Source organism: Sphaeramia orbicularis, chromosome 15 (assembly GCF_902148855.1).
Source record: "Sphaeramia orbicularis chromosome 15, fSphaOr1.1, whole genome shotgun sequence".
Taxonomy (NCBI): domain Eukaryota; kingdom Metazoa; phylum Chordata; class Actinopteri; order Kurtiformes; family Apogonidae; genus Sphaeramia; species Sphaeramia orbicularis.
Genome location: NC_043971.1, coordinates 9,328,626 through 9,354,070, shown reverse-complemented (window position 1 = coordinate 9,354,070; position 25,445 = coordinate 9,328,626). Strand labels below are relative to the sequence as shown.

The following is a 25,445-nucleotide window of genomic DNA, read 5'->3' as shown; positions in this document are numbered from 1 at the left end:
AATTAACCACAAGTAGGAGTCACACCCAAGCTGAGTGAAGATATTTGGTGTTTCTATTATAAACTGTTTTTTCCCTGTTTTTGTCGAGCAAAGCAATTACAGTTGTTAATTTAAAAAGATTAATCAATAATTAAAATAAATGCCCTCCTGGCCTCTCGTCATTACCAGCATTTCTTCATCTGTTGGTGCTGCTTGTACACAGGCAACTTCCCCTCACAGAATATAAACCACTTATATAGACGCATTTCTCTGATGCTTTAGAAGCGCTAATTTTGGAGTTTTATTTATTTATTTATTTATTTATTTATTTATTTATTTTGCTATGGTCCAATAGCTTTTGTGATTTGTATTAGTGCCTTCTGTTGCATAAACAGAAGATATGTGTACCAAAGTGAAATCGCTATAAAATCCCAAATTGGACTTCTTTTCATCAGTGAGGAAAAAACATGGCATTAATATAAAAATACATTTAGACTCTGAGCAGCTTAAAACCAGCTCCTCTTCAAAGGCATCGATACAGTCAGGGATTTTGTTTAACCCTTGGGCGGTGTTTTTCAACCTTGCAGTCCTGACCCCACGTGGGGTCGCATTGGAATTCATATGGGGTCACCTGAAATTTCTAGTAATTGATTAAAAAAAAAAAAAAAAAAAGTGAATAAATTAGCAATAAAAAGTATTTTTGAATGATTCAATATATACTTCGTCGGAAGTCGGATGTAGATCACTGGGGACAGTTGCATTCGAAAGTGCGGACTTGAAACTAGAGCTGCAACCAATTAATCGATTAGGTCAGTGTTTTTCAACCTTGGGGTCGGGACCCCATGTGGGGTCGCATTGGAATTCATATGGGGTCACCTGAAATTTCTAGTAATTGATAAAAAATTAAAACTTACAAATAAAAATTTACATTATATAGCCTAAATGTTCCCTGTAAGTCGCTTTGGAAAAAAGCGTCTGCCAAATACATAAACATAAACATAAACATATTTCATTATAATTAAAACACCACATATTTTTCCTAATGTAACAGGGTCAATTATTTAGCAGCAATGTGGGTATGTATATTATATTGTGTATTGTTATAATTACACAAAATCTGTTCATTTTATTTTCATTTCTTTTGGTTGGTACCTGACATTGTGGGCCTCCAGGTCACTGTGTGGAACTTTTGGTTTTGGTCTGTTCCCGAGCGAACAATTTACAGTGTAACACTTCGTACTATAACCGGAGTTTTCGCGCCTTTGCCTCTTCCCTTTTGTTCCGGATTTCTGTGGGAGAGGTAAGCAGCTGTACAGTTCGTGAAAATTTTTGGTTTAACCTCTGTTAATTTAATTTTTTTTACATGAACCGGCTAGTTTAGGCTGTATCAGGCGCTTATAATGTACTTAAACACATTTCTTTATCATTTGGTTTGTGCAGGAGTGTGTTTTGCGGGGGTCGCTGACCAGAGGTCTTTATGTTTTATCTTTTTTTTTTTTTTTTCATGGAGTTACAAAAATGTCCATGCATTTAATTTTTTAAGTAAAGAAATATGTATTTAAAACCCAATATCAGAAAGTAAAATGAAAACAATGAAATAAAAACATTTTTAAGGCTGCTAATTTGATGTTTTCTCACATTTTAACATACTCTAATGCTAGCTATTACCTCATATAATATGCAAAAAACAATTCTTTTTGTCTAACAAATAACTGATTTACCCTTAAACGTTACTGCAGATCAGGTTTATCAAGAACAGCAAAGTTATAGTAATGGTATGAATTGCAGTGTATTATGGGATGCTGCAGAAGTGTCCACTGTGTTGGCTCATATGGAACTAAAACAACAAAACCTATGAATGTACAAGAGAACAGCTGGAGAATAACTGTCCACTGTAGTGACCACAGTGCATGAAAGGGTTAAAGTCTTTGAAAAGGTTCGTTAAGCGTCTTTGTATTATTTATGCACTAAATTATATATATTTTTCAAATCAGATTTTATATTTTTTGTCTGTTTTTTGGCCTTTTGTGTTGATATAGTGCAGTGGTTCTTAACCTTGTTGGAGGTACTGAACCCCACCAGTTTCATATGCGCATTCATCGAACCCCTCTTTATTAAAAAATAAAATATGATTTTTTTCAAATTCAAGACACAGGTTTTACTGGTGCACAAAATGAACCGTGCATTAACATCACTGTGTTCAAAGAACAAAACCACTACAGTGCATGAACTCAAAACAAATGACATACCTTTTCACAAAGACATGACCTTTTTTAATACTACCACACTGAAATGGTTTTAATTTTTAACCTTATGTATTCCAATAATGAACTTATTGTATTTATGCTATTTATTATTTTTAACATTTTAACACACACCCATCACCTAATTTCCATCAGGCTACAATAATAATTAATATTTACTGCAAATCAGTGTGACTGACGGCTTTAGCGTAATACGATTTCTCCATCCGCGACGGTGTGTCGGTCGTCACATGATTGTAACTGACCAGTGCGGTGACCGAAAAATGTAAACAAACGCTACACATGTCTGCCTCCGTGGTTAACAGGAAGTAGCAAAAGTCATAACAACGATGTGGAAAATACTCAAATAATTCATCGTCAGACGAGTGGAAGAGATTATAAACACTTCTGGATTGTGTTGTAGCGCTATAAGCAACAACAATACACCGTGTGTATTGGATGTCAATCAGAGAAAGAGTCTCTGAAGCCGTTTGTTTACACGGACCTAGCCCGACACACACACCTGACTAATGAGTCGAGTGTGTGTCTTGACCTCCGCCGAACCCCTGAGACTGACTCACCGAACCCCTAGGGTTCGATCGAACCCAGGTTAAGAACCACTGATACAGGGTGAGTCAGAAAAAACGCTCTTTTCATTTAAAGAAATTGTACCACTGAAATGGAAATGCTTATTTTTCTTTTGATCATACAGTCATATTGATGTGGTTATTGAGCATGTCTGGCGATTGAATCATTGATTTATGGCATAGCATAACAGAGGGAATGTCCATTGTTTATTGTGCACCGAAATATCTGCCAACACAGTTTATGCCACCGTGAATGAAATTGAAATTGTCAACCATTACAGCATGTTTACTCACCATCAAAATGTTTTGTCTCAACGAAGTCGTCCGGCATGACCTTCAACCTGGCTACCGTTCAGATTGATGCAAATCTGTGCTCGTTGTCGCGTCTCTAACACAGCTCTTCTCGCCATTCGTGTTCGTCGTAGGGCTTGGATTTCAGCCGTGATGCGATTTCGGAGTTCCTGAAGAGTTTGTGGAACAGTCTGATACACACGGTTTTTAAGATACCCCCACAAGAAAAAATCAAGGGGGGTCAAGTCCGGGGATCTAGGTGGCCACTCTCTCTCCTGACCCAAACAGACAACTCGATGAGGAAATAATACCTGCAATCGCTGTGGTCTTACCATGATGAAAACTCCCTGGGCACTGTCATGTAGGCCTATGTCCTGAGTGTGAAAGCAAAGCCCCGACTCCTGTAATTGTTGTCAATTTCAAGTTTGTTCACTGTGGCATACATTGTGTTGGCAGGTATTTCAGTGCCCAATAAACAATGGACCTTCTCTCTCTTATGCAATGCAATAAATCTATGACTACATCACCAGACATGCTCAATAACCACATCAATATGACTGTATGGTCAAAAGGAAAATCAGTGTTTCCATTTTAGCAGGACAATTTCTTTAAATGGAAAGAGCGTTTTTTCTGACTCACCCTGTATAGTAGGTTAAAGTGAAAAAAATAATAGGCAGATGAGATAGATGAAGTTGTGCTGAAAAAAAAGATACTAAACATGGGCATAGTAAAAAAAAAAAAAAAAATGTATACAGTATATAAAGGTAAAATCAAAAGTACTCAAAAACGGCCAAAATAGGCTCAGACCCCTAAGGGTTAACAAACATTGAAGTAGGATTGTGCGTTATTAGCGAGGCATTTTGCAGATTTCTGGTATATGCTACATGACCATGAGATGTCCCAAGCTGCACAATGTAGTGTACCCTGGATGTGGTCCAGACAGAGGACAGTGGATAGTTCCAAAACAGAGGACAGTGCATAAGCAGAGGAGCAGGGATGGGAGGAGAGTCAGTGTGGAGCTGTTGGCTAAAAGGCACTTCAGGGTCTATTTATATCAGATGATTGCTGTTCCAAACTCAGTCAAAAGCGCAACTCTGCATACACAGCCATTTTGTTAGCATTTCAAGGCCTTTTTTTTTAAATAGAATGGCTACAAAAAAAAAAAAAAAAAAGTGTGTGCGCCAGGATTTATGTGTGTTCTCCAAAGCACCAGTGCACTTGGAAAGCATTTAATGTGCATATTTTTGCATTTAAAGAGGATAACATGTAGGCTGTAAATGCATCACAGCTTCTATACATTTTTTTTTTTTTTTTTTTTTTTTTTTTTTTTTTTTTTTTTTTACATGTGTTTCATGTGTATTCTCGGGCAAGAGGCCAAGACGGAGGTTTTCCAAGAGGGGATAAAGGGGAATGAGGGTTCTAAAGTACAGGCTGCTTTAACATCCACTAGTTCTTCTCATTTATGCTTATCTGGCTGACGGCTGTGTAAATGGCTTTCTGTTGGAGGAGGGACCCCCAGGGGAACCGTTCCACTCAGAGACAGTGACAGGCCGTTAATGCCGCCACCGGCCCCTCCATCCCTCCACCACTCCCCCCTTCCTCTCCTCTCCTCTCCTCTCCACCCACCCAGTCAACCCCCTTCACCGACGACGAGCCCAGACAAACATCTTGATTGTAATTGAATTTTTTGGGGGGGACGGAGGACAGATTGTACAAAGGAGGGGGGAGAGCGGATGGAAGGGTGGAAAGTAAGGATGAAGACGGAGGAAGATGGAGTGGTGGAAAGGTTAGAGCGGTGACAGAGGTGGAGATTGAACAGGAAAGAAGAGGAAATAGCGTATTGGTGTATGGGGAAGTGGATGACAGTGTAGAGAGAGAGAAAGAAAGAAAGCAGCCCAGGGTTAACTTTGTTTCTGCGTTGAATTTTTAAGGTTTGCAATATTCCTGCCAAGGTTAAAATAGTTTTTGGATTTTTCATTATAGTTTAGTTTTATTTAGTTTTGACTTTTTTTTTTTTCTCTAATTCAGTTCGTTTTAATTCGTTTTTAGAGTAGATTTGCCAGTTTCAAAGAACTACAGGGTGGGGAAGCAAAATTTACAATGAACATTTAGTTGTTTTTTCTCAGCAGGCACTACATCAGTTGTTTTGAAACCAAACATATATTGATGTCATAATCATACCTAACACTATTATCCATACCTTTTCGGAAACGTTTGCCCATATGAGTAATCAGGAAAGCAAACGTCAAAGAGTGTGTGATTTGCTGAATGCACTCGTCACACCAAAGGAGATTTCAAAAATAGTTGGAGTGTCCATAAAGACTGTTTATAATGGAAAGAAGAGAATGACTATGAGCAAAACTATTACGACAAAGTCTGGAAGATACTATTAAAGAAGAATGGGAGAAGTTGTCACCCGAATATTTGAGGAACACTTGCACAAGTTTCAGGAAGCGTGCGAAGGCAGTTATTGAGAAAGAAGGAGGACACATAGAATAAAAACATTTTCTATTATGTCAATTTTCTTGTGGCAAATAAATTCTCATGACTTTCAATAAACTAATTGGTCATACACTGTCTTTCAATCCCTGCCTCAAAATATTGTGCATTTTGCTTCCCCACCCAGTATATAATACTTAAAGACCCAAACAACCACTGGTGACCAAAATCATCTACCAGTATAAAATGTTTAATAACTTCTGATCCATTAAACTTATCAATACATGTAAATAATTGGTGTAAAATACAGTTCTTCATCTTTTCATGGTCATCAGATATGACCCATTTGGACGTTCAGAGGCTCTGTAGTTACCGTGGAAACACTGTCATCTTCCACAACATTGATTCACCACACTGTAACAAAATAACAGTATTATTCCGGCAACAAGGGTGCCAAAAAAAATAATGTTAAATAACGGAAAATAATCATCTCATAAAAATACGGTAATTTTCCATAATTAAAACACATGTTTTTGCCCTAACTTTACATGAGATTTTGCATCTTTTTTTGACTTTTTAATGTTTAATAAAGAATATTCACATGTATTTAAACAAGTAGTTTTATTTGGTTACCACGGAAACACTGTTATCTTCTACAACATTGATTCACCAGTAAAACCCATGGAGTTGGATCAATAGTCGCTTTTCCATCGGACATCTGCGCAAAACTTTACCGATATTTACTAAATGTTGAAAAAACAGAAGTGGTTAATGTTGGTTTTTCCCATTAAATCACAAATGCGATCATTTGTTTATTTATTTATTTATTCATTTATTTATTTATTATTGTTATTGTTGTTATTATTATTATTATTATTATTATTATTATTATTATTATTATTATTGATTCAGCAATAAAACCCATGGAGTTGGATCAATGACAGTGGATGGAGACACTTGGTTTTTGTTAATTTATTGATAAATTTTGTTGAAAAAAATCACATTTTCTTCATTTTTCTCTGTTTCTGGTATTATGACAGTTAACTTTAACCCATAAAGACCCAAACATCCAAGACTGAACAAATTCATCTACTGATCTAAACTGTTTAATACCTGCTGATTCATTAATCCTGTGAATACATGTAAATAATTGGCGTAAAATACAGTTTATCATCTTTTCATGGTCATCAGATATGACCCATTTGGACGCTCAGAGGCTCTGTAGTTACCATGGAAACACCATCATCTTCTACAACATTGATTCACCAGTAAAACCCAGTTGAGTTGAATCAATGACAGTGGATGGACACACTTGGTTTATTTCAGTTAATGATAGATTTTGCTAAAAAAAAAAAAAAAAAAAAGTTCAGTTTTCTTCAGTTTTCTCTGTTTTTGATATAATAATCCTCATCTTTAATGAGAGAGTTAATGAACATCTACATGATCAGTAAATTAAAAATAGAAAAATATCAGATTTTTACTGAAAAAATGAAAAAAAACAAAAAACAAAAAAAAAACAGGTTAATATTACAATAAATGCTGATAAATCACTTAAGAAAGGTTAAAAATAGAGGAAAAATTCATTTGGGAACTGGGTCCTCATGGGTTAATCTGAGCTTTTATGAACATATACATGATCAGTGAATTAAATATGGGAAATTACCAGATTTTCTATTGAAAAAATGCAAAATACAGTGGATAAAATTATAATAAATGGTGATAAATTGCTTAAGAAAGGTTAAATAGAGAGAAAAATTCATTTGGGAACTGCTGGAAAAGTAACACTGGGTCTTTTGGGGTTAACAGAAATGGGCCAATTAACCAGATGCACCTCATTTTCCAGCCTTTGAGTCAAGTTAGTGCAATGTTTCTTACATAGCCCAAAAATCACAAATCTCTAATTTGCCTCCAGGGGTTTGAAAATCTGTATGATACACAAGAAAATTAGGAAAAGATGTCTCAGTTTCTCTATATTAAGAAAAAACGTTGCAGTATTTATTAGGTCACACTGTCTGGGTTGTTCAGGTTTGGTCAATGCACTGAATATCTGGTAAACAGAGTCTTCAGGACACAGTGAATTCCATAAGCTTTTAATCGAAGTCCTCTGAGGCTGGGGAGCATTAATGTTTGTTAAAATGCTAAATGGATTATCAATGATATATAGATGATTATGTAGATAACAAAGTATGAACTCAGCTGCGATGAACTGGCGACTTGTCCAGGGTGTACCCCGCCTTCGCCCCTATGTAGCTGGGATAGGCTCCAAGCGACCCCCGTGACCCTAGTGAGGATAAAGCGGGTTCAGAAAATGAATGAATGAATGAATGAATGAATGAATGAATGAACTCAGCTGGTTGTGTTGGGGCCTTTCCATTGCCTACACTGAAAAAAAACTGGGGCTGTTATTTACTTAGGAAAACTTAGGAAAGTATGTGCACTTAGGATTGTAAGTAAATTCTACAAGGGTGATCATCAAGTACACTTTATTTGCAGATATACATTTATTTTATGAGCAAACCTCAGCTAATTTACTGATGATTATTAATATGGTCATTGAATTTTACTTTGCTTTGTAAGTTTTATTTATGCTGCAAACTCATGTTTTTCCTACCATCTACCGGTGAAAAGGTACTGGAATGGCTGTCAAATCCATGATTTCCCACTCGTGAACTTGTATTAGATCGATGTACTCCCAGTTCTGAGTTCTGACATCACATAGCAATGGCGGCCCCCATGGATGCGGTGTTTATGCAAATTGTTTATTAAAACAAGGTATTACTCTGATATTTACCTCCGCTAAGGAGGTTATGTTTTTGCCAGGGTTTTTGTTTGTCTGTCCGTTAGTGTGCATCATCACTCAAAAAGTTATGGACAGATTTTGATGAAATTTTCAGGGTTTGTTGGAAATGGGATAAGGAAGAAATGATTAACTTTTGGGGGTGATCCGGAAGAAATCCTGGGTTCTGGATCACTTTGAAATTTTCGTTAACATTGTGGTAAATGGGGCCAAAATTTTCGTTTCCCAATATCTCGCTTAATTATTGACCAAAACTCATGAAATTTAACTCAGGAATTGACAATGGGGTCCTCTATCACATTTCAAAGGCTGATCCAGATCTGATCCAGAAGGCGGATTTTATCTCAATTTATATAAAAAATGGGGGTGCCCTTACTTTTTGGCCTACTGTGCCTTTAATATTAAAGGTAGAAATTTCTGACAAGCGCCATCGTGTAGCTCAGTCAGTTCCGCATCGGGAGTATGCCACCGGATTTCATGTAGCTTTAATACTTAAGGAGCTAGATCCAGAAGAAAACCGCCATTACGAGAAATGGGATTTTCGTGAATAACTACTGAACTAATAAGGATATAATTATGAATCCGTTGCTAAAGGTATGTTTTCATGGTCAAGGAATCTTAAAATATACGTAAAATAAATATGGGACTAATATTTATGGTGGAAATCACAATATGGGGGAATTGTGCAAATCTCATGCAATTTGACTCAGGGATTTACAATGGGGTGTTCTATCAAATGGCAAAGACTGATCCGGATCTTTCAAAAAGTTATGGACAGATTTGGATGGAAATTTCAGGAAATATTGATACTGGCACAAGGAACAAATGATTAAATTTTGGTGGTGATCGGGGGGGGGCACTGATCTGCCTTGGCGGAGGTCTGCGCTCTCAGAGTGCTTTTCTAGTATTTATCTGCAAATGTTCTGCATAATCAGTAGCAACTCTAGTGTTAGATAGTTTTCAGTCCATTGAGTGCAAGAATAAATTAAAACCAAATACGTATCCAAATTCCACAATTCCTTAAGTTGAGCAGTTCATTGCTGAGTAATGAGAAAAACAAGTCTTACGAATGCAGACAAGTTCATTCAAGCATGACAATAGCTCAACCCGTCTCAGGTTGTTTAGAAATTGTCTGGGATTATTTTATACAGGTGAAACTTAACCCTTTCATACACTGTCTACTCCAGTGGACAGTTCTTCTCCAGCTGTTCTCTTGTATATTCATGGGTTTTGTTGTTTTAGTTCCATATCAGCCAACACAGTGGACGCTTATGCACCATCCCATACACTGTAATTCAGACCATTACTGTAACTTTACTGTTCTTGATAAACCTGATCTGCACTAACATGTTTGAGTGTAAATCAATTGTTATTTGTTAGACAAGAAGGGTTTTTTTTTTTGCATATTATCTCCATGAAGTGAGTAATTATTAGCATTAGAATATGTTAAAATGTGAGAAGACATCAGATTAGCAGCATTAAAAATGTTTTTATTTCATTGTTTTCATATCACTTTCTGATATTGGGTTTTAAACACGTTTCTTTACTTCAAAAATTAAATGCATGGATATTTTTGTAACTCCACAGAAAAAAAAAAAAACTCGATTGCATTGTTTTTTTCATGGCTAAACACTGAAGAAAAAAATCTTGACTAAGGTTCTCATAATTCGTGCATGAAGGGGTTAAACATATTGTAGCAGAGGTGGAAGTTTAGCAGGAAGTTAGCTCTGTGTCAAGTAGGCAAGGCAAGTTTATTTGTATAGCACATTTCAGCAACAAGGCAATTCAAGGTGCTTCACACAGGGCATTGAAATAAAAGAAACAAAAAGAAACACACTTAAAACATTATAAAAGAAACATGTAAAAGGTGATTTAAAAACAGCAAGTAAGAAAACAACACATAAAATCAAAAAACATAAAATAAAAGTAAAAACACACATATTAAAGTAAGAGTTGCAGTGCAGAGTTTCAAAGAGAATATAAAATGTAACTAGAAGCACTCGGAGAGCGCAGACCTCCGCCAAGGCTGATCAGTGGCCCCCCCCGTGGGCCCCCCCACGCCAAGGAGGTTATGTTTTTGCCAGGGTTTGTTTGTTTGTTTGTTTGTTTGTCTGTCTGTTTGTCTGTCCATTAGTGTGCAACATAACTCAAAAAGTTATGGACAGATTTTGATGAAATTTTCAGGGTTTGTTGGAAATGGGCCCCCCCGTGGGCCCCCCCACCCCCGATCACCACCAAAATTTAATCATTTCTTCCTTATCCCATTTCCACCAAACCCTGAAAATTTCATCCAAATCTGTCCATAACTTTTTGAGTTATGTTGCACACTAACGGACAGACAAACAGACAGACAGACAAACAAACAAACCCTGGCAAAAACATAACCTCCTTGGCGGAGGTAAAAAGTCAAAAGCCTTTTAGTCAGAGGCAGCAGTGAACAGGTGAGTCTTTAACCTGGACTTAAAAGAACTCAGACTCTCAGCAGACCTGATATTTTCTGGTAGTTTGTTCCAGATATACGGAGCATAGAAACTGAACGCTGATTCTCCATGTTTAGTTCTGACTTTGGGAACACAGAGCAGACCTGCACCAGATGACCTGAGTGGTCTGGATGGGTCATACTGGACTAGAAGGTCTCTGATGTATGTTGGCCCTAAACCATTCAGTGCTTTGTAAGCTAGCAAGAGAATTTTAAAGTCTATAAAGAAAGGAACTTCAGAAATGTTCAGATGGGAAAATCTGAAACATCTAGAAAAGTACGGCAAGGCAAGTTTATTTGTATAGCACATTTCAGCAACAAGGCAATTCAAGGTGCTTCACACAGGGCATTGAAATACAGCGACGGGGAAAAAGAAACACATGTAAAACATTATAAAAGAGACATGTAAAAGGTGATTAAAAACAGCAAGTAAGAAAACAACACATAAAATCCAAAAATAAATAAATAAATAAAAAAAACACACACATATCAAAGTAAGAGTTGCAGTGCAGAGTTTCAAAGAGAATATAAAATTTAAAAAGTCAAAAGCCTTTTAGTCAGAGGCAGCAGTGAACAGGTGAGTCTTTAACCTGGACTTAAAAGAACTCAGACTCTCAGCAGACCTGATATTTTCTGGTAGTTTGTTCCAGATATACGGAGCATAGAAACTGAACGCTGATTCTCCATGTTTAGTTCTGAGTTTGGGAACACAGAGCAGACCTGCACCAGATGACCTGAGTGGTCTGGATGGTTCATACTGGACTAGAAGGTCTCTGATGGATTTTGGATCTAAACCATTCTGTGCTTTGTAAGCTAGCAAGAGAATTTTAAAGTCTATCCTCTGAGAGTGTAGGAACACAAGTTATACTTTTAATTTGAAAAGCAGAAAGGAGCATGTTGGAACAATCACAAAAGGATAGCCATTGCTCTGCCTATGGCTCTCACTCAGGGTGCAACTTTAGAAATTACAAAAATACAAAGAAAATACACACAAAGGCCAATAAACATTGCCATACACATACTAAGTCAAAACTAGTACTAACACAACAACCCCGCTGAATTCTTGCACATAAAAATAACACATTTACAACAAAATACCCACTACCCATAATGCACTGCGGCAAACATGTCACAATATTGATGCAGCTCAGGAACAATAAAACACATTCAAGTGTTGCGTTTTCGTTGGCACTGAGTATAATTGTTGCGAGAGAGACTTCCTAAACAGTGAGAAAAACGTGTTAGAATGGAGAATGCCAGTCGCCTTTTCTTTTTTTTTTTTTTACAGAAGCAGGATTACAATAAATACAAAGACTATCCGAGTCCACCCACACTAAACTTTAAACATATTAGTATCACTTCAGCACGGCTCAATTCCAGCATCTGAAGTGGATTCACAGTAGCAGTATTTTCATACCAAACACAGCTGGAACTGTTTAGACTAAATCTTTGCTGCAGCATGCATGAGTCAACATAATTACACCTACTTGTTTGGAAGTGTGGGCAGTTTATCTTCCACGATAACACAAGTGTGAATTTAAAAAAAGACCGAACCACGTCGAGGATGTAACTTAAAAAAGTCCATGCGTTTACCGGGATAGACTGACGCACGCTGACGTCTGACAGTCTGAGCCTTTGGAAAGCCCAAGTAGATTTCCATCAAGTGTTCCCTTTTGCCTCAAATCCAGCTTTCTCCTCACCGCTGTTGATCTGTTCTCGAAAGCACAGTCTGTCAGTCCCAGCAGTAGGTGCAAAATAATGATGCATATGAAGCAGATTTGTTTTCATAGACGACGCTACACTTTGGGTTTGGAGCAAAGAAAACACACTGTGGGTGTGATCACACCTGCAACGTGTGATCACAAACACACTGATGAGCTAAAAAAAAAACATAAAAACACTTAAGATTCGTGATCATATCAAATAAAGCAGCGAAAGGATAGTTGGTGAGTTCAGTGTGATATCAGTCCTGCTCTTTAACCCTTTCATGCATGAATTATGAGAACCTTAATCAAGATTTTTTTCCTGAGTGTTTTTATTCCTATTTAGGCATGAAAAAAACAATGTAATTAATGTTTTTTTTTTATGAATCTATTTTTCACAGAGCAAAAAAATGTCCACTCAGCTGGACAGCATGTGTTTAATTTTTGAAGCTCAGAAACATGCATTTACTGACATACTGTGTGAAAACTATGAAATAAAAACATTTTTAACCTCCTGAGACCCAGCAATGCATTTTTGTCCTCTGTAGGGGACAAAAGTCTGACAGTTTTACTTGCTGTCCATTGCAAAGAACATTTCATTTAAATAAATAAATAAATAAATAAAAATAATTTTTAAAAATGTATCTAAATTAAACCCCAAACAAACAAAAAAAACTTGCATTATGCGGTTTCCAATCAAGACAATTGTTTAATGGAAAAAAGCTAAAATCTTCACTTTCCTGTGTCTCAGGAGGTTAGTGCTGCTAATCTGATGTTTTCTCACATTTTAACATACTATAATAGTAGTTATTACTCACTCAGATAACATGCAAAAAAAAAAAAAAAAATATATATATATATATATATATATATATACTTTTTGTTTAAAAAAAAAAAAAAACCTGTTAATTACAGTCTAATAACAATTAGTAATTGATTTCGATAAAAGAACAGGAAAGTTACAGGAATGTCAGTGTATGGGATGATACATAAGTGTCCACTGTGTTGGCTGATATGGAACAAAAACAACAAACCCATGAATATACAAGAGAACAGCTGCAGAAGAACTGTCCACTGGAGTGACCACTGTGCATGAAAGGGTTAATGTGAGGGGATATTTTAACCCATAAAAGCCCAAGTCTATTTATTTGTATTTATTGGTTTATTTAATAGGGACCATGCATATTTATGAACATTGTTGTATGAAAAAAACACCCATGTAAAATATGCCAGAATTATTAAAAATAACTACTTTTCATTTGCAGTCCCTAGACAGGTGACAGAGCAACATTGCAACAGCCAACATTGATACATCAGTCGTTTGCTATAAATTGTGGCAGTTCCTAAATGATTTTTTTTTCTCTATTTTCAATCTTTCTTAAGCAATTTATCACCATTTATTCTCATATTATGCTCAGTATTTTGCATTCGTATGTGAAAATCATGTATTTTTCTGTATCTAATTTACTGATTAGCTCAAATGGACCCTTTATTGAGCAAGTGACTATTTTTGGTCATGTCTGCATACATTACAAGACAGTGGCAGCAACAGTTACTGTGAGGACAGTGAGTAAACAATCTCAGGTCTAATGTGGTCTAAAATACATGTTCCTTTCGCATTACATGTGTTTTTCTTGTATTTTTTGTATATACTTGAATTATTTTTTTTTTTTTTTTTTTTGCCACTTACAAGTAAGGAACCAAATATGTTAACTTCACTGACCTTGATTTTCTACATAGTAAAAAAAAATTTGAAAAAATTGAACAAAAGTAATAAAGTCTTGTAGGTCCTCCAGTAAGATTAAAGTTTAAATTTTGTGCCCTATAAAAGGTTAAAGTTGAGTTATTATATTAAGAAAGAAAATGGAAGAGAAAGTGACTTGTACAGTAAAATCTATCAATAACTCAACATAAAACAAGTGTGTCCATCCACTGTTATTAATCCAACTCCATGGGTTTTACTGGTGAATCAATGCAAGGCAGGTTTATTTATATAGCGCATTTCATGTACAAGACAATTCAAAGTGCTTCACATAAAACATTGAAAGCATGACAGCAGGGAAGCAGTAAACAGTATAGACATGAAGTGAATAAAAACAGATAAATGGATAAAACGGATTTAACAGATAAAAACTTTAAGCATGATATAAACAGTGCAGATCTGAACTGATGCGTAAGAAGTCTATTCAAATGCAGCTGGGAACAGGTGGGTGTTTCAGCTGATCTGAGGTTTTCTGGGAGTTTGTTCCAGACATGTGGAGCATAGAAGCTGAACGCAGCTTCTCCGTGTCTGGTTCTGACCCCGGGAACTGACAACAGACCAGATCCAGAAGACCTGAGGGGTCTGGTGGGTTCATACTGGGTCAGGAGGTCACTAGTGTGTTTTGGTCCTAAATCAATGTTGTAGAAGACGATGGTGTTTCCATGGTAACTACGGAGCCTCTGAACATCCAAATGGGTCATATCTGATGACTATGAAAAGATGACAAACTGTATTTCACACCAATTATTTACATGGATTGATAGAATTAAGGGATCAACAGGTATTAAACAGTTTATATCAGTAGATGAATTTGTTCGGTGGTGGATGTTTGGGTCTTTATGGGTTAAAGTTAACTGTCATAATACCAGAAACAGAGAAAAAGGAAGAAAATGAGATTTTTTTTTCAACAAAATTAATCATTAATTTCACAAAAACAAAGTGTGTCCATCCACTGTCATTGATCCAACTCCATGGGTTTTACTGATGAATCAATATTCTAGAAGATGACGGTGTTTCCATGGTAACTACAGATTCTCTGAACGTCCAAATGTGTCATATCTGATGACCATTAAAAAAAGATGACAAACTGTATTCTACTACAAATATTTACATATATTGATAGGTTTAATGGATCAGAAGTTATTAAACATTTTATACTGGTACAGGATTTAGGTCACCAGTAGTTGTTTGGGTTTTTATGGGTTAACCCTGTAAAGCCTGAACCAATAAATTATTGATGGACAATTTCAGTTCTTTGAAACTGGAGCCTTTATTGGTCCTTCTGAACAACCAAATATGTTTTTTTTTTTTTTTTTTTTTTCCAAATATCAATTTTCATGTATGAGTTTCAATTATGTATCATATTTAATACATCAGGTCTCAATGCTCAAATATTATTACTTTTCTTTTATATACATTTATATCAACAAATGGTTTTGGTTGGCAGTGGATGTGTGATGGGCTAAGTACAAAGGCTGAACCCAAAAGCAAGACCACAAAATACAAGTAAAGTTGAGTGTTTTTATTAAACACTTTAACAGGTGAAATTATACAACACAGATATAATATTAATTCTGTGATGCCACTGAGTCCGGGGCTAAACGTCTGGGCTGCGGGTGGATACGGCTGACGACCGGCTTGGCCGGGCCGGGAAAACCCCAACGGAATCCCCACTAGGGACAAACAGAGGGTGGTCAAAAAACAAGCCAGGTCATACACGGGGAAGCAATCAAACAAGCAACGGTACATGGGGGACAGGCAGAACTCACGGTCAGTAATCCAGGCGGATGGTCGAAGCACAGGTAAACGGTGGAGGCTGAGGTAACAAAGGGAGTAGGCAGAATCAGAGTCGGGTACACGAACCAGGTCGTTGACGAGCAGGCAGGATAGGCACAGGCAGAATCAGTGGTCGAGGGACAAAAACGGGTCAAAAACGGCAGACAGACTAACAGGATCCAAAAACGCTGGTGAGTGAGCACAACAAGTTGTAGAACACAAACTGGCAACTAAACAGGGGAAGACACAGGGTTTAAATACACAAGAGGGCGGGAAGACAATTGGACACAGGTGGAGACAATCAGGGAAAGGAAGTAAAGACACCAGACATGACACATGAGGGAAACTTAACAAAATAAAACAGGAAATGACAGACAAAACAGAAAAGACAGACAAATCCAGACACAGTCTGGGAGCAGACATGACAGGATGTTTGGGTCTTTATGGGTTAAAGTTAACTGTCATAATACCAGAAACAGAGAAAAATGAAGAACATGGGATTTTTTTCAACAAAATTTATCATTAATTCAACAAAAACCAAGTGCGTCCATCCACTGTCATTGATCCAACTCCATGGGTTTTACTGGTGAATCAGTGTTGTAGAAGATGATGGTGTTTCCACGGTAACTATGGAGCCTCTGAACGTCCAAATGGGTCATATGTGATGACCATTAAAAAAAGATGATAAACTGTATTTTACTACAAATATTTACATATATTGATAGGTTTAATGGATCAGAAGTTATTAAACATTTTATACCGGTAGATGATTTTGGTCATGATTTTGGTTGTTTGCGTCTTTATGTGTTAACCCTGTAAAGCCTGAACCATTAAATCATTGACGGAAAATTTCAGTTCTTTGAAACTGGAGCCTTTATTGGTCCTTCTGAACAACCAAATGTGTTTTTTTTTTTTTTTTTTTTTTTTTTTTTTTTCAAATAGAAATTTCCATGTATGAGTTTCAGTTTTGTATCATATTTCATACATCAGGTCTCAGTGCTCAAATATTATTTTTGAACAAACAAAAACATAATATAACACAAACACATCTAACAAATTGGTACTTTTATCTACTTTTATATCAGCAAAGGGGTTTGGTTGCCAGTGGATGTTTGGGTCTTTATGGGTTAAAGTGAACTGTCATAATATCAGAAACAGAGAGAAGAAAATGTGAAGAAAATGTGATTTTTTTTTTCCAACAAACTGTACCATATTATCCTCTATATTTAGCATTTTTTTTTGGTGTAAATCATGTATTTTCCTATATTTAATTCACAGATCATGTAGATGTTCATGAAAACTCAAGAGGAAATTCTAAATTATATCAAAACCGAGAAAAATTATGAAAAAGTGACTTTTCCGCAAAGATATCGCGAACTGAAAGTAAAAACAAGTGTGTCCATCCACTGTCATTGATCCAACTCCATGGGTTTTACTTGTGAATCAGTGTTGTAGAAGATAACGGTGTTTCCACGGTAACTACAGAGCCTCTGAACGTCCAAATGGGTCATATCTGATTACCAAGAAAAGGTGATAAACTGTATTTTACAAGAAATATTTATATGCATTGATAGGTTTAATGGATCAGAAGTTATTAAAAATTTTATATTGATAGATGATTTTGGTGGTTGTTTGGGTCTTTATGGGTTAACCCTGCAAAATCTAACCTTTTTTTTTTTTTTTTTCCAAATATCAATTTCCATGTATGAGTTTCAATTTTGTATCATATTTAATACATCAGGTCTCAATGCTCAAATATTATTCCTTTACTTTTATCTACTTTTATATCAGCAAATAGGTCTGATTGCCAGTGGATGTTTGGGTCTTTATGGGTTAAAGTTAATAAAAAAAAAACGCTGAAATATTTGGGTGAGATTTCACTCGACTGCATCAGACTTAAATCGTATCTGTCACTTTGTGTCTCTGTCTCGTTGGGTTCTGTCTCTCTTGTGTGTCTAATACCATTTCTCAGTCACATTTTGACACTGTGCGGTTGTAATCCACATGTTGAGATATGGGCTTTTTTTCAAATGCCACACATTTTTTTTTTTTTTTATCGCCTTGTATTCTCACCACTCTCTGTTTGTCCCTCTTTCACCTCTCACAGATTTTATTTAGTCAGCGGTGGTGTGCCCCTCATCATCTGCGGGGTCACGGCAGCCGTCAATATAGACAACTATGGCAGCGGGGAGCAAGCGCCGTAGTAAGTCTGAGATTTACTTCTGCTCTCAAGGTCATTCTATATTACACCTTTTGTTGATGATTTGTACTGTTTTAGGGCCTTTTCACACCTGCAAGTCCAATCCGAGGTTCTTTTTTTATTTTATTTTTTATGTTTTTGCTCCATTGCCTGTGTTTTATCTGGGTCATTTTGGTTTCACACTCAAATTTTACATGTACACTGAAAAAAAATCTGTAATTTAACAGAATTTGCACTGTTTATTTTACAGATTTTTCCTGTATTTTTAAGAGACAGGAAAATATCAATGAAATGACAAAAATACACTGTGATTTTACACGTCAAATGTAAAATAACATGAAAAAACTGTAACTGTGAATAACTGTAAAATTTCCACTTTTTAAAAGAAATGTTTTTCTTTTTTCACAGAATAATACAGTTAAAATACATTTGCGAATGTATCATAATTTCACAAATATTTATTTTCTATTTATGAGATTAAACTGTTAATTTAAAGTTGAATACTGTAAAAAAAAAAAAAAAAATAAATTAAAACCAGATAAAATTACTGACAATTAACCGTAAAAGAAGTATTTGTTCTGTAAGTTTAACAAGACTTGTTTGTTAATTGACAAATATCTTGTGTAATTACGGGAGGTTTCACAACAAAAATGTTGAATAAATGTATTTTTGTGAATGTATAACATGTATAAGCGCTGATAAACTGTCCAAATACAGTTTTTATCAGAGGATTGTACAACTTAGTCTCATTGAAAATTATTTATTTTTAAAAGAAATGTTTTCTTTTTTCACAGAATAATACAGTTAAAATACATTTGCAAATGTATCGTAATTTCACAAATATTTCTTTTCTATTCATGAGATTAAACTGTTAATTTAAAGTTTAACCCTTTCATGCACGAATCATGAGAACCTTAATCAAAATATTTTCCTGAGTGTTTTTATTCCTCTTTAGGCATGAAAAAAAAAACAATGCGATTGAAAATTTTGTTCTGAAAAATAAAATATATATATATTTTTTTAATTGCATAAAAAATAATATTGAAAAAAAAATTCTTATGAACCTATTTTTCATGAAGTTGCAAAAATGTCCACTCAGCTGGACACCACACATTTAATTTTTGACACACAGAAACATGTATTTACTGATAAATGTGTGAAAACTATGGGGAGGGCTTGTGATTCTGGGGGTTTATGCTCAGGAGAGATCTACATAATATTACCAATTCATGTCAGAAAAGACATGTAGTGTCTTAAAACTTTAATAAATATATGTGTAAGAAAAAAAAAAAAAAAAAAACAACGAAAAGAACAACAAAATCCATGTATACAAGAGAACAGCTGTAGAATAGCTGCCCACTGTAGTGACCAGTATGCATGAAAGGGTTAATACTGTAAAAAAAAAAAAAAAAGTGATAAAATTACTGATAATTAACCGTAAAAGAAGAATTTGTTCTGTAAGTTTAACAAGACTTGTTTGTTAATTGACAAATATCTTGTGTAATTACGGGAGGTTTCACAACAAAAATGTTGAATAAATGTATTTTTGTGAATGTATAACATGTATAAGCGCTGATAAACTGTCCAAATACAGTTTTTATCAGAGGATTGTACAACTTAGTCTCATTGAAAATTATTTATTTTTAAAAGAAATGTTTTCTTTTTTCACAGAATAATACAGTTAAAATACATTTGCAAATGTATCGTAATTTCACAAATATTTCTTTTCTATTCATGAGATTAAACTGTTAATTTAAAGTTTAACCCTTTCATGCACGAATTATGAGAACCTTAATCAAAATATTTTCCTGAGTGTTTTTATTCCTCTTTAGGCATGAAAAAAAAACAATGCGATTGAAAATTTTGTTCTGAAAAATAAATAAATAAAATAAAAAAATATATATATTTTTTTAATTGCATAAAAAATAATATTGAAAAAAAAATTCTTATGAACCTATTTTTCATGAAGTTGCAAAAATGTCCACTCAGCAGGACACCACACATTTAATTTTTGACACACAGAAACATGTATTTACTGATAAATGTGTGATAACTATGGGGAGGGCTTGTGATTCTGGGGGTTTATGCTCAGGAGAGATCTACATAATATTACCAATTCATGTCAGAAAAGACATGTAGTGTATTAAAACTTTAATAAAGATATGTGTAAGAAAAAAAAAAAAAAAAAAACAACGAAAAGAACAACAAAATCCATGTATACAAGAGAACAGCTGTAGAATAGCTGCCCACTGTAGTGACCAGTATGCATGAAAGGGTTAATACTGTAAAAAAAAAAAAAAAAAAAAGTGATAAAATTACTGATAATTAACCGTAAAAGAAGAATTTGTTCTGTAAGTTTAACAAGACTTGTTTGTTAATTGACAAATATCTTGTGTAATTACGGGAGGTTTCACAACAAAGATGTTGAATAAATGTATTTTTGTGAATGTATAACATGTATAAGCACTGATAAACTGTCCAAATACAGTTTTTATCAGAGGATTGTACAACTTAGTCTCATTGAAAATTATTTATATGTATATTTATAGGTAATTTGATTGTTTTAATACATGTAAATATTCTTTCTTAAACATTGAAAAGTCCAAAAAATATGCAAAATCTCATGTAAAGTTAGGGCAAAAAACTGTATTTTAATTTTGGAAATTCCCATATTTTTATGAGATGTTATTTTCTGTTATTTTACAATATTTTTCGGCACCCCTGCCGCTGGAATATTACTGTTTTGTTTTTTGTTTTTTTTACAGTGTACACTAAAAAAAAATGTCTTGTTTTTATCACCCAACATGAGCAGCATCTTCACATTGATTGGTTTGTAGATATGCATTCGTCTGCTTTCAATTCAGTGGGGAGTCTTGTCTGTTTAAATGAAGAAAATGAATAAACTGATTAATTTTGTTGCCACTATAATGATATTATCATTATAGAATTAGTACCAGCAGGACACACTTAAAGACCCGTCCCCTCGGAGGATGAGTTACATTGGCGTTTTCAGTAACAGTTTATTACTTTGTTGGACCATATTTCTATTAAAAACTATGACTCATTTTTCATCCAATTCTGCTTGTTCATATTTTGTTTTAGTGGCATACTGGAATTGGTCATAGAGTTCAAACCTTCCAAAAATGGGTTTTCATAATAGACTTAGACAAACTTTATTGATCCACAAGGGAAATTACTTGGTCACAATAGCTCAATTTTATATAAAAACACTAAAAAACACACACACAAGTGAGTGTGAAGAGATAAAAGCAATAAATAATATAAATAGAATATGCTAATAAAGCAGAAAAAATACAAGATTTGCATATGTACAAATCTACAGGAAATGGATGTAAACGTGTATAATGTATATATAAATAATAAATAATAGAAATTACACAAACCATGGTTCATTTTTTTAATTAACTTTCTTTATTGGAAGTAATTTCCCAGACATGACAGTGTAATGTGATAAAAAAGACTTCTGTTCTTTCATTTTTCTTTTTATCCCTCCCACAATCCTACCCTACCCAAAAGAAGACAATCCTTCAAGGTGTGGGAGACTTTCGAGACCAATTTTTCATCAGATCTGTAAAACCTCAGTCATAGCTTAAGTATCATCAATCTGTCAGTCTTTCTGTGATTACTCACCTGAATCTCTTGCATAACAGTGAACAGTTTCTTAGTGTCATCCACCATAAACAAACCATGTTTACAAACAGAGCCAGTAGGTAACTCGGGCATCTTCGGAATTTTGTTGCGACGTGCATTGTGGGAAAGGGATGTTCGCACAGCCACCTGAGAACCATATGATATTATGTGGATAAAACGAGCACAACGCGAAAACGGCTGAAACGCGGAAACGGCTGGAGGAATCTGCATAGAGAGAAGGGAGCTCCTGCCGTTTCCGCATCGTGTTTGTAGCCGCTGCCGCTGTCAGGCGGCTGCGCTAGCCTCCCTTTCCCACACTGAACGTTGCGACAAAATTCCGAAGATGCCCGAGTTACCTCCCGACTCTGATTGTAAACGCATGGTTTGTTTATGGTCGAAATTGTTCACCGTAATGCAAGAGATTCAGGTGAGTAATCACAGAAAGACTTACAGATTCATGATACTGAGGATATGACTGAGGTTTTACAGATTTGATGAAAAATTGGTCACGAAAGTCTCCCGCACCTTTAATGTAAATCCAATATTGGCATGTAATCAGTACAGAATAGATACAACAATTGTCTAATTAAAAAATAAATGAAAAAAAAAGAAACCATGGTTCATTTTAATCAGAATCAAACCCACCTCTTTTCTCAGATGAAGAGCTGGTTGTTTGGTCTGAGCTGCAGTCTGGGTTGGATTGAACTGAATAGTCCAGAATTCTAAACAGTAGGATTTAGATGTGATATTCATGAGCAGATACATGGAGGTGTGTTTGTTAAAGATAAAAGCATGTGCAGTCAAACCTGAAGGTGTAAGTGTTAAATCACTCTGGTGTCCGTGTGTTGCAGCTGCTGGATGGCGTGGGAGCCCAGTCTGGGGGCCTTCTTCGGTCCCGTGGCCTTTATCGTCCTGGTCACATGCATCTACTTCCTCTGTACCTTCATCCAGCTGCGACGCCATCCCGAGAAGAAGTACGAGCTCAAGCAGCTGACGGAGGAGCAGCAGAGGTTAGCCTCCGTCGACGTGCCCACCCACTGCCACCAGGGAGCCGAGCCCGGGGCCCTGACGGCGCCCCCCAGTGGAAGCCATTGCCCGGCCGGCTGCCCCGGCATCCCCATCAACCCCGCGCTGCTGGCCAACGAGCACTCCTTCAAGGCTCAGTTACGCACGGCGGCCTTCACCCTCTTCCTGTTCTTGGCTACCTGGACTTTCGGGGCTCTGGCGGTGTCGCAGGGCCACTTCCTGGACATGATCTTCAGCTGCCTGTACGGTGCCTTCTCCGTCACCCTCGGCCTCTTCATCCTCATCCACCACTGCGCCAAGCGGGATGACGTCTGGCACTGCTGGTGTTCGTGTTGTCCCGGTCGGCGCGCCAACGCCTGCTCCGCGGCCCACGGGCCCGCTCCGGCTCGGCCGAAGGTCAACGTGAACGGCGACACCCCGGGGCATAGCCAGTGTCACAGCCACTGCCACCATGACTCACCCTGTCAGAGCAAAGCGCTGATGAGCTGCAGTCACGGTCACTGTAAACACGCCGCCCTTCCGTCCTCACAAAACCACGTGACGTGTCTGGCGCCGGTGACGCCGTGCTGCGCCGCACTGCATAGCCAGCAGCTGATGGAGGAGGAGCCCGGGGCCACGCACGTGCTGCTTCACGCCGACCCAGAGGGTTACCGGCCGGGGATCCAGCTGCACCCCTGCCTTAAGAGCAGCACCAGGACTAAAGGCCGTCATTTCAGCCGCCGGGGTGGCGCCGGTGCTTGTGGAGCCGGAGGCGAGAGGGAGTACGCTTATCACATCTCCTCCAGTGGCGACGGAGGCAGCGTGCACAGCTCACACACTGACAGCCCCCACAGCACACATGAGCGCCACACCCACATCTGCCCGCATTTGGCCCACGAAGGCCACCATGACGGGCATCACACATGCCATGCTGCTACCACGCACGAGGCCCTGGCCTGCCATAACCCGTGCCACAGGCATATCTGCTGCGCTAAGGCAGACCTTTTCCCCTCGCTGTGCCCGGCAGAGGCCGGCGACACGGGCGTCTTCCTGTGCGGCTGCGGCAAAGTGGCTGAGGAGGACCCCATAGCGACACATCACCACCTGGAGATGCACGCCCCGCGCAGACAATCGTACCCCCAGAATCCGCCCAATCAGAACGGGATTCTAAAAGGGGGCCTGCATGAAGGTCTCCTGTACACTTCAGACAGCACAGGGAATATACGCACTGGACCCTGGAAGAATGAAACTACTGTGTAGTCTGGGAGGGAACCGCAGGGGGGGGGTCGGTCGGTCGGTCGGCAGCGCCCCTGCACCGTCCCACCAAAAATAAACCCTCGCCTCCCTTTCTAGAAATTAAAAAAGTCAATGAAAAACATTTGAAACATCACAATCAGCGTGAGATATTTTTATTTTAATGTCCTCATGTTTTTATGTGTGCTGTTTTACTGTACAGAATATCATGTACATGCTCTGGAAGGAGCGTCCATACACAGAACAGAACCTCTTCCATTCAGAAGAATTTGTGAAATGTGTGTCCCATCATGTCATCAGATGTAATTGAAGGTATCTCCACTGCTCCATATTACTACAGATCTATATATATATATATATATATACAAGAAAATGAATGGTTGTATGTATGAATATGTGTGTTAGTGCTCAAAGGCAACACGCTGCAAGATTTTTTTACACTTTGGATCCATCAAAAATAATCTATAATGACAGTGAACCTCCAGAACTGTTGGCATCCATGTTTTAGACAACTAAACCAGCAATTTTAGACTTCATGGGTATTTTTGCCATTCAGTCAAGCAACTGTGAATAACTCCTAGAGATTTTCTAAATAATATACAAAGATACTGTCGCTTGCCAGAGATGTGTGGATGCCAGTTAAGTTATGAAAATCAAAGCAACAGAAAAAGAGAAGTGAAATCAGGCATCCTCTTCCAGGTTGGTATTGATTGTGCTGTCTGTATGATGTCTTCACTGTTGTGTTTCTTTGTTTTTTGTTTTCTTTTTCTGGAGAGAAGTAAATAACAGCAGCGTCAACAGCAACAGCGTGGCCATTGTGAATAGAGAGTTGGTGTCATTCAGTTCACCTCATTGGATCTAGTGCACTTTTTGTTAACACTGTGCCACATAGAGCCAGGTTTTCAAAGCAGGTCCATCTGCCAAATGACTGTGTTTTTTTTTTTTTTGTTGTTGTTTTTTGTTGGTTTTTTTTTCTTTTCTTTTTCAGCTCACACATACATCATCAAACAATAGAAAATCAGCATCTCGGTTCTTGTAAAATCAGACACTGTGTAACAATTAAATAGGGAAAAAAAAAAGTGTGTATGTAACTATAGAAGAAACAACAAGCGGCTTAAAATACCTGTGACCAATTCTCTTTTAATAAAACGTGTTAGCAAACCTCACTCCCTATTGGCTAAAACCTGAGAAAAACACATGGCAAAGAAGAAATCAGTCCAATCCTGCAAATTTATTTATTTTGACTTTTATTTGACTCTTATTTATCCCTGCAGCATGC

The 25,445-nt window shown here is 36.9% G+C and overlaps 1 protein-coding gene across 2 annotated transcripts in view; it reads left to right on the top strand.

Moving 5' to 3' along the window:
* Positions 1–25,107, top strand: part of adgra1b (adhesion G protein-coupled receptor A1b) — a 667,465-nt gene extending 642,358 nt beyond the window's left edge. For both annotated transcript variants that reach the window (XM_030155759.1, XM_030155758.1), the window contains exons 18-19: positions 18,164–18,259; positions 22,759–25,107. In XM_030155759.1, the coding sequence (XP_030011619.1) occupies positions 18,164–18,259; positions 22,759–24,172 (1,510 nt within the window). In that variant the 3' untranslated portion in view covers positions 24,173–25,107. The remainder of the gene's footprint in view (positions 1–18,163; positions 18,260–22,758) is intronic.
* The last annotated feature ends 338 nt before the right edge of the window (positions 25,108–25,445 follow it).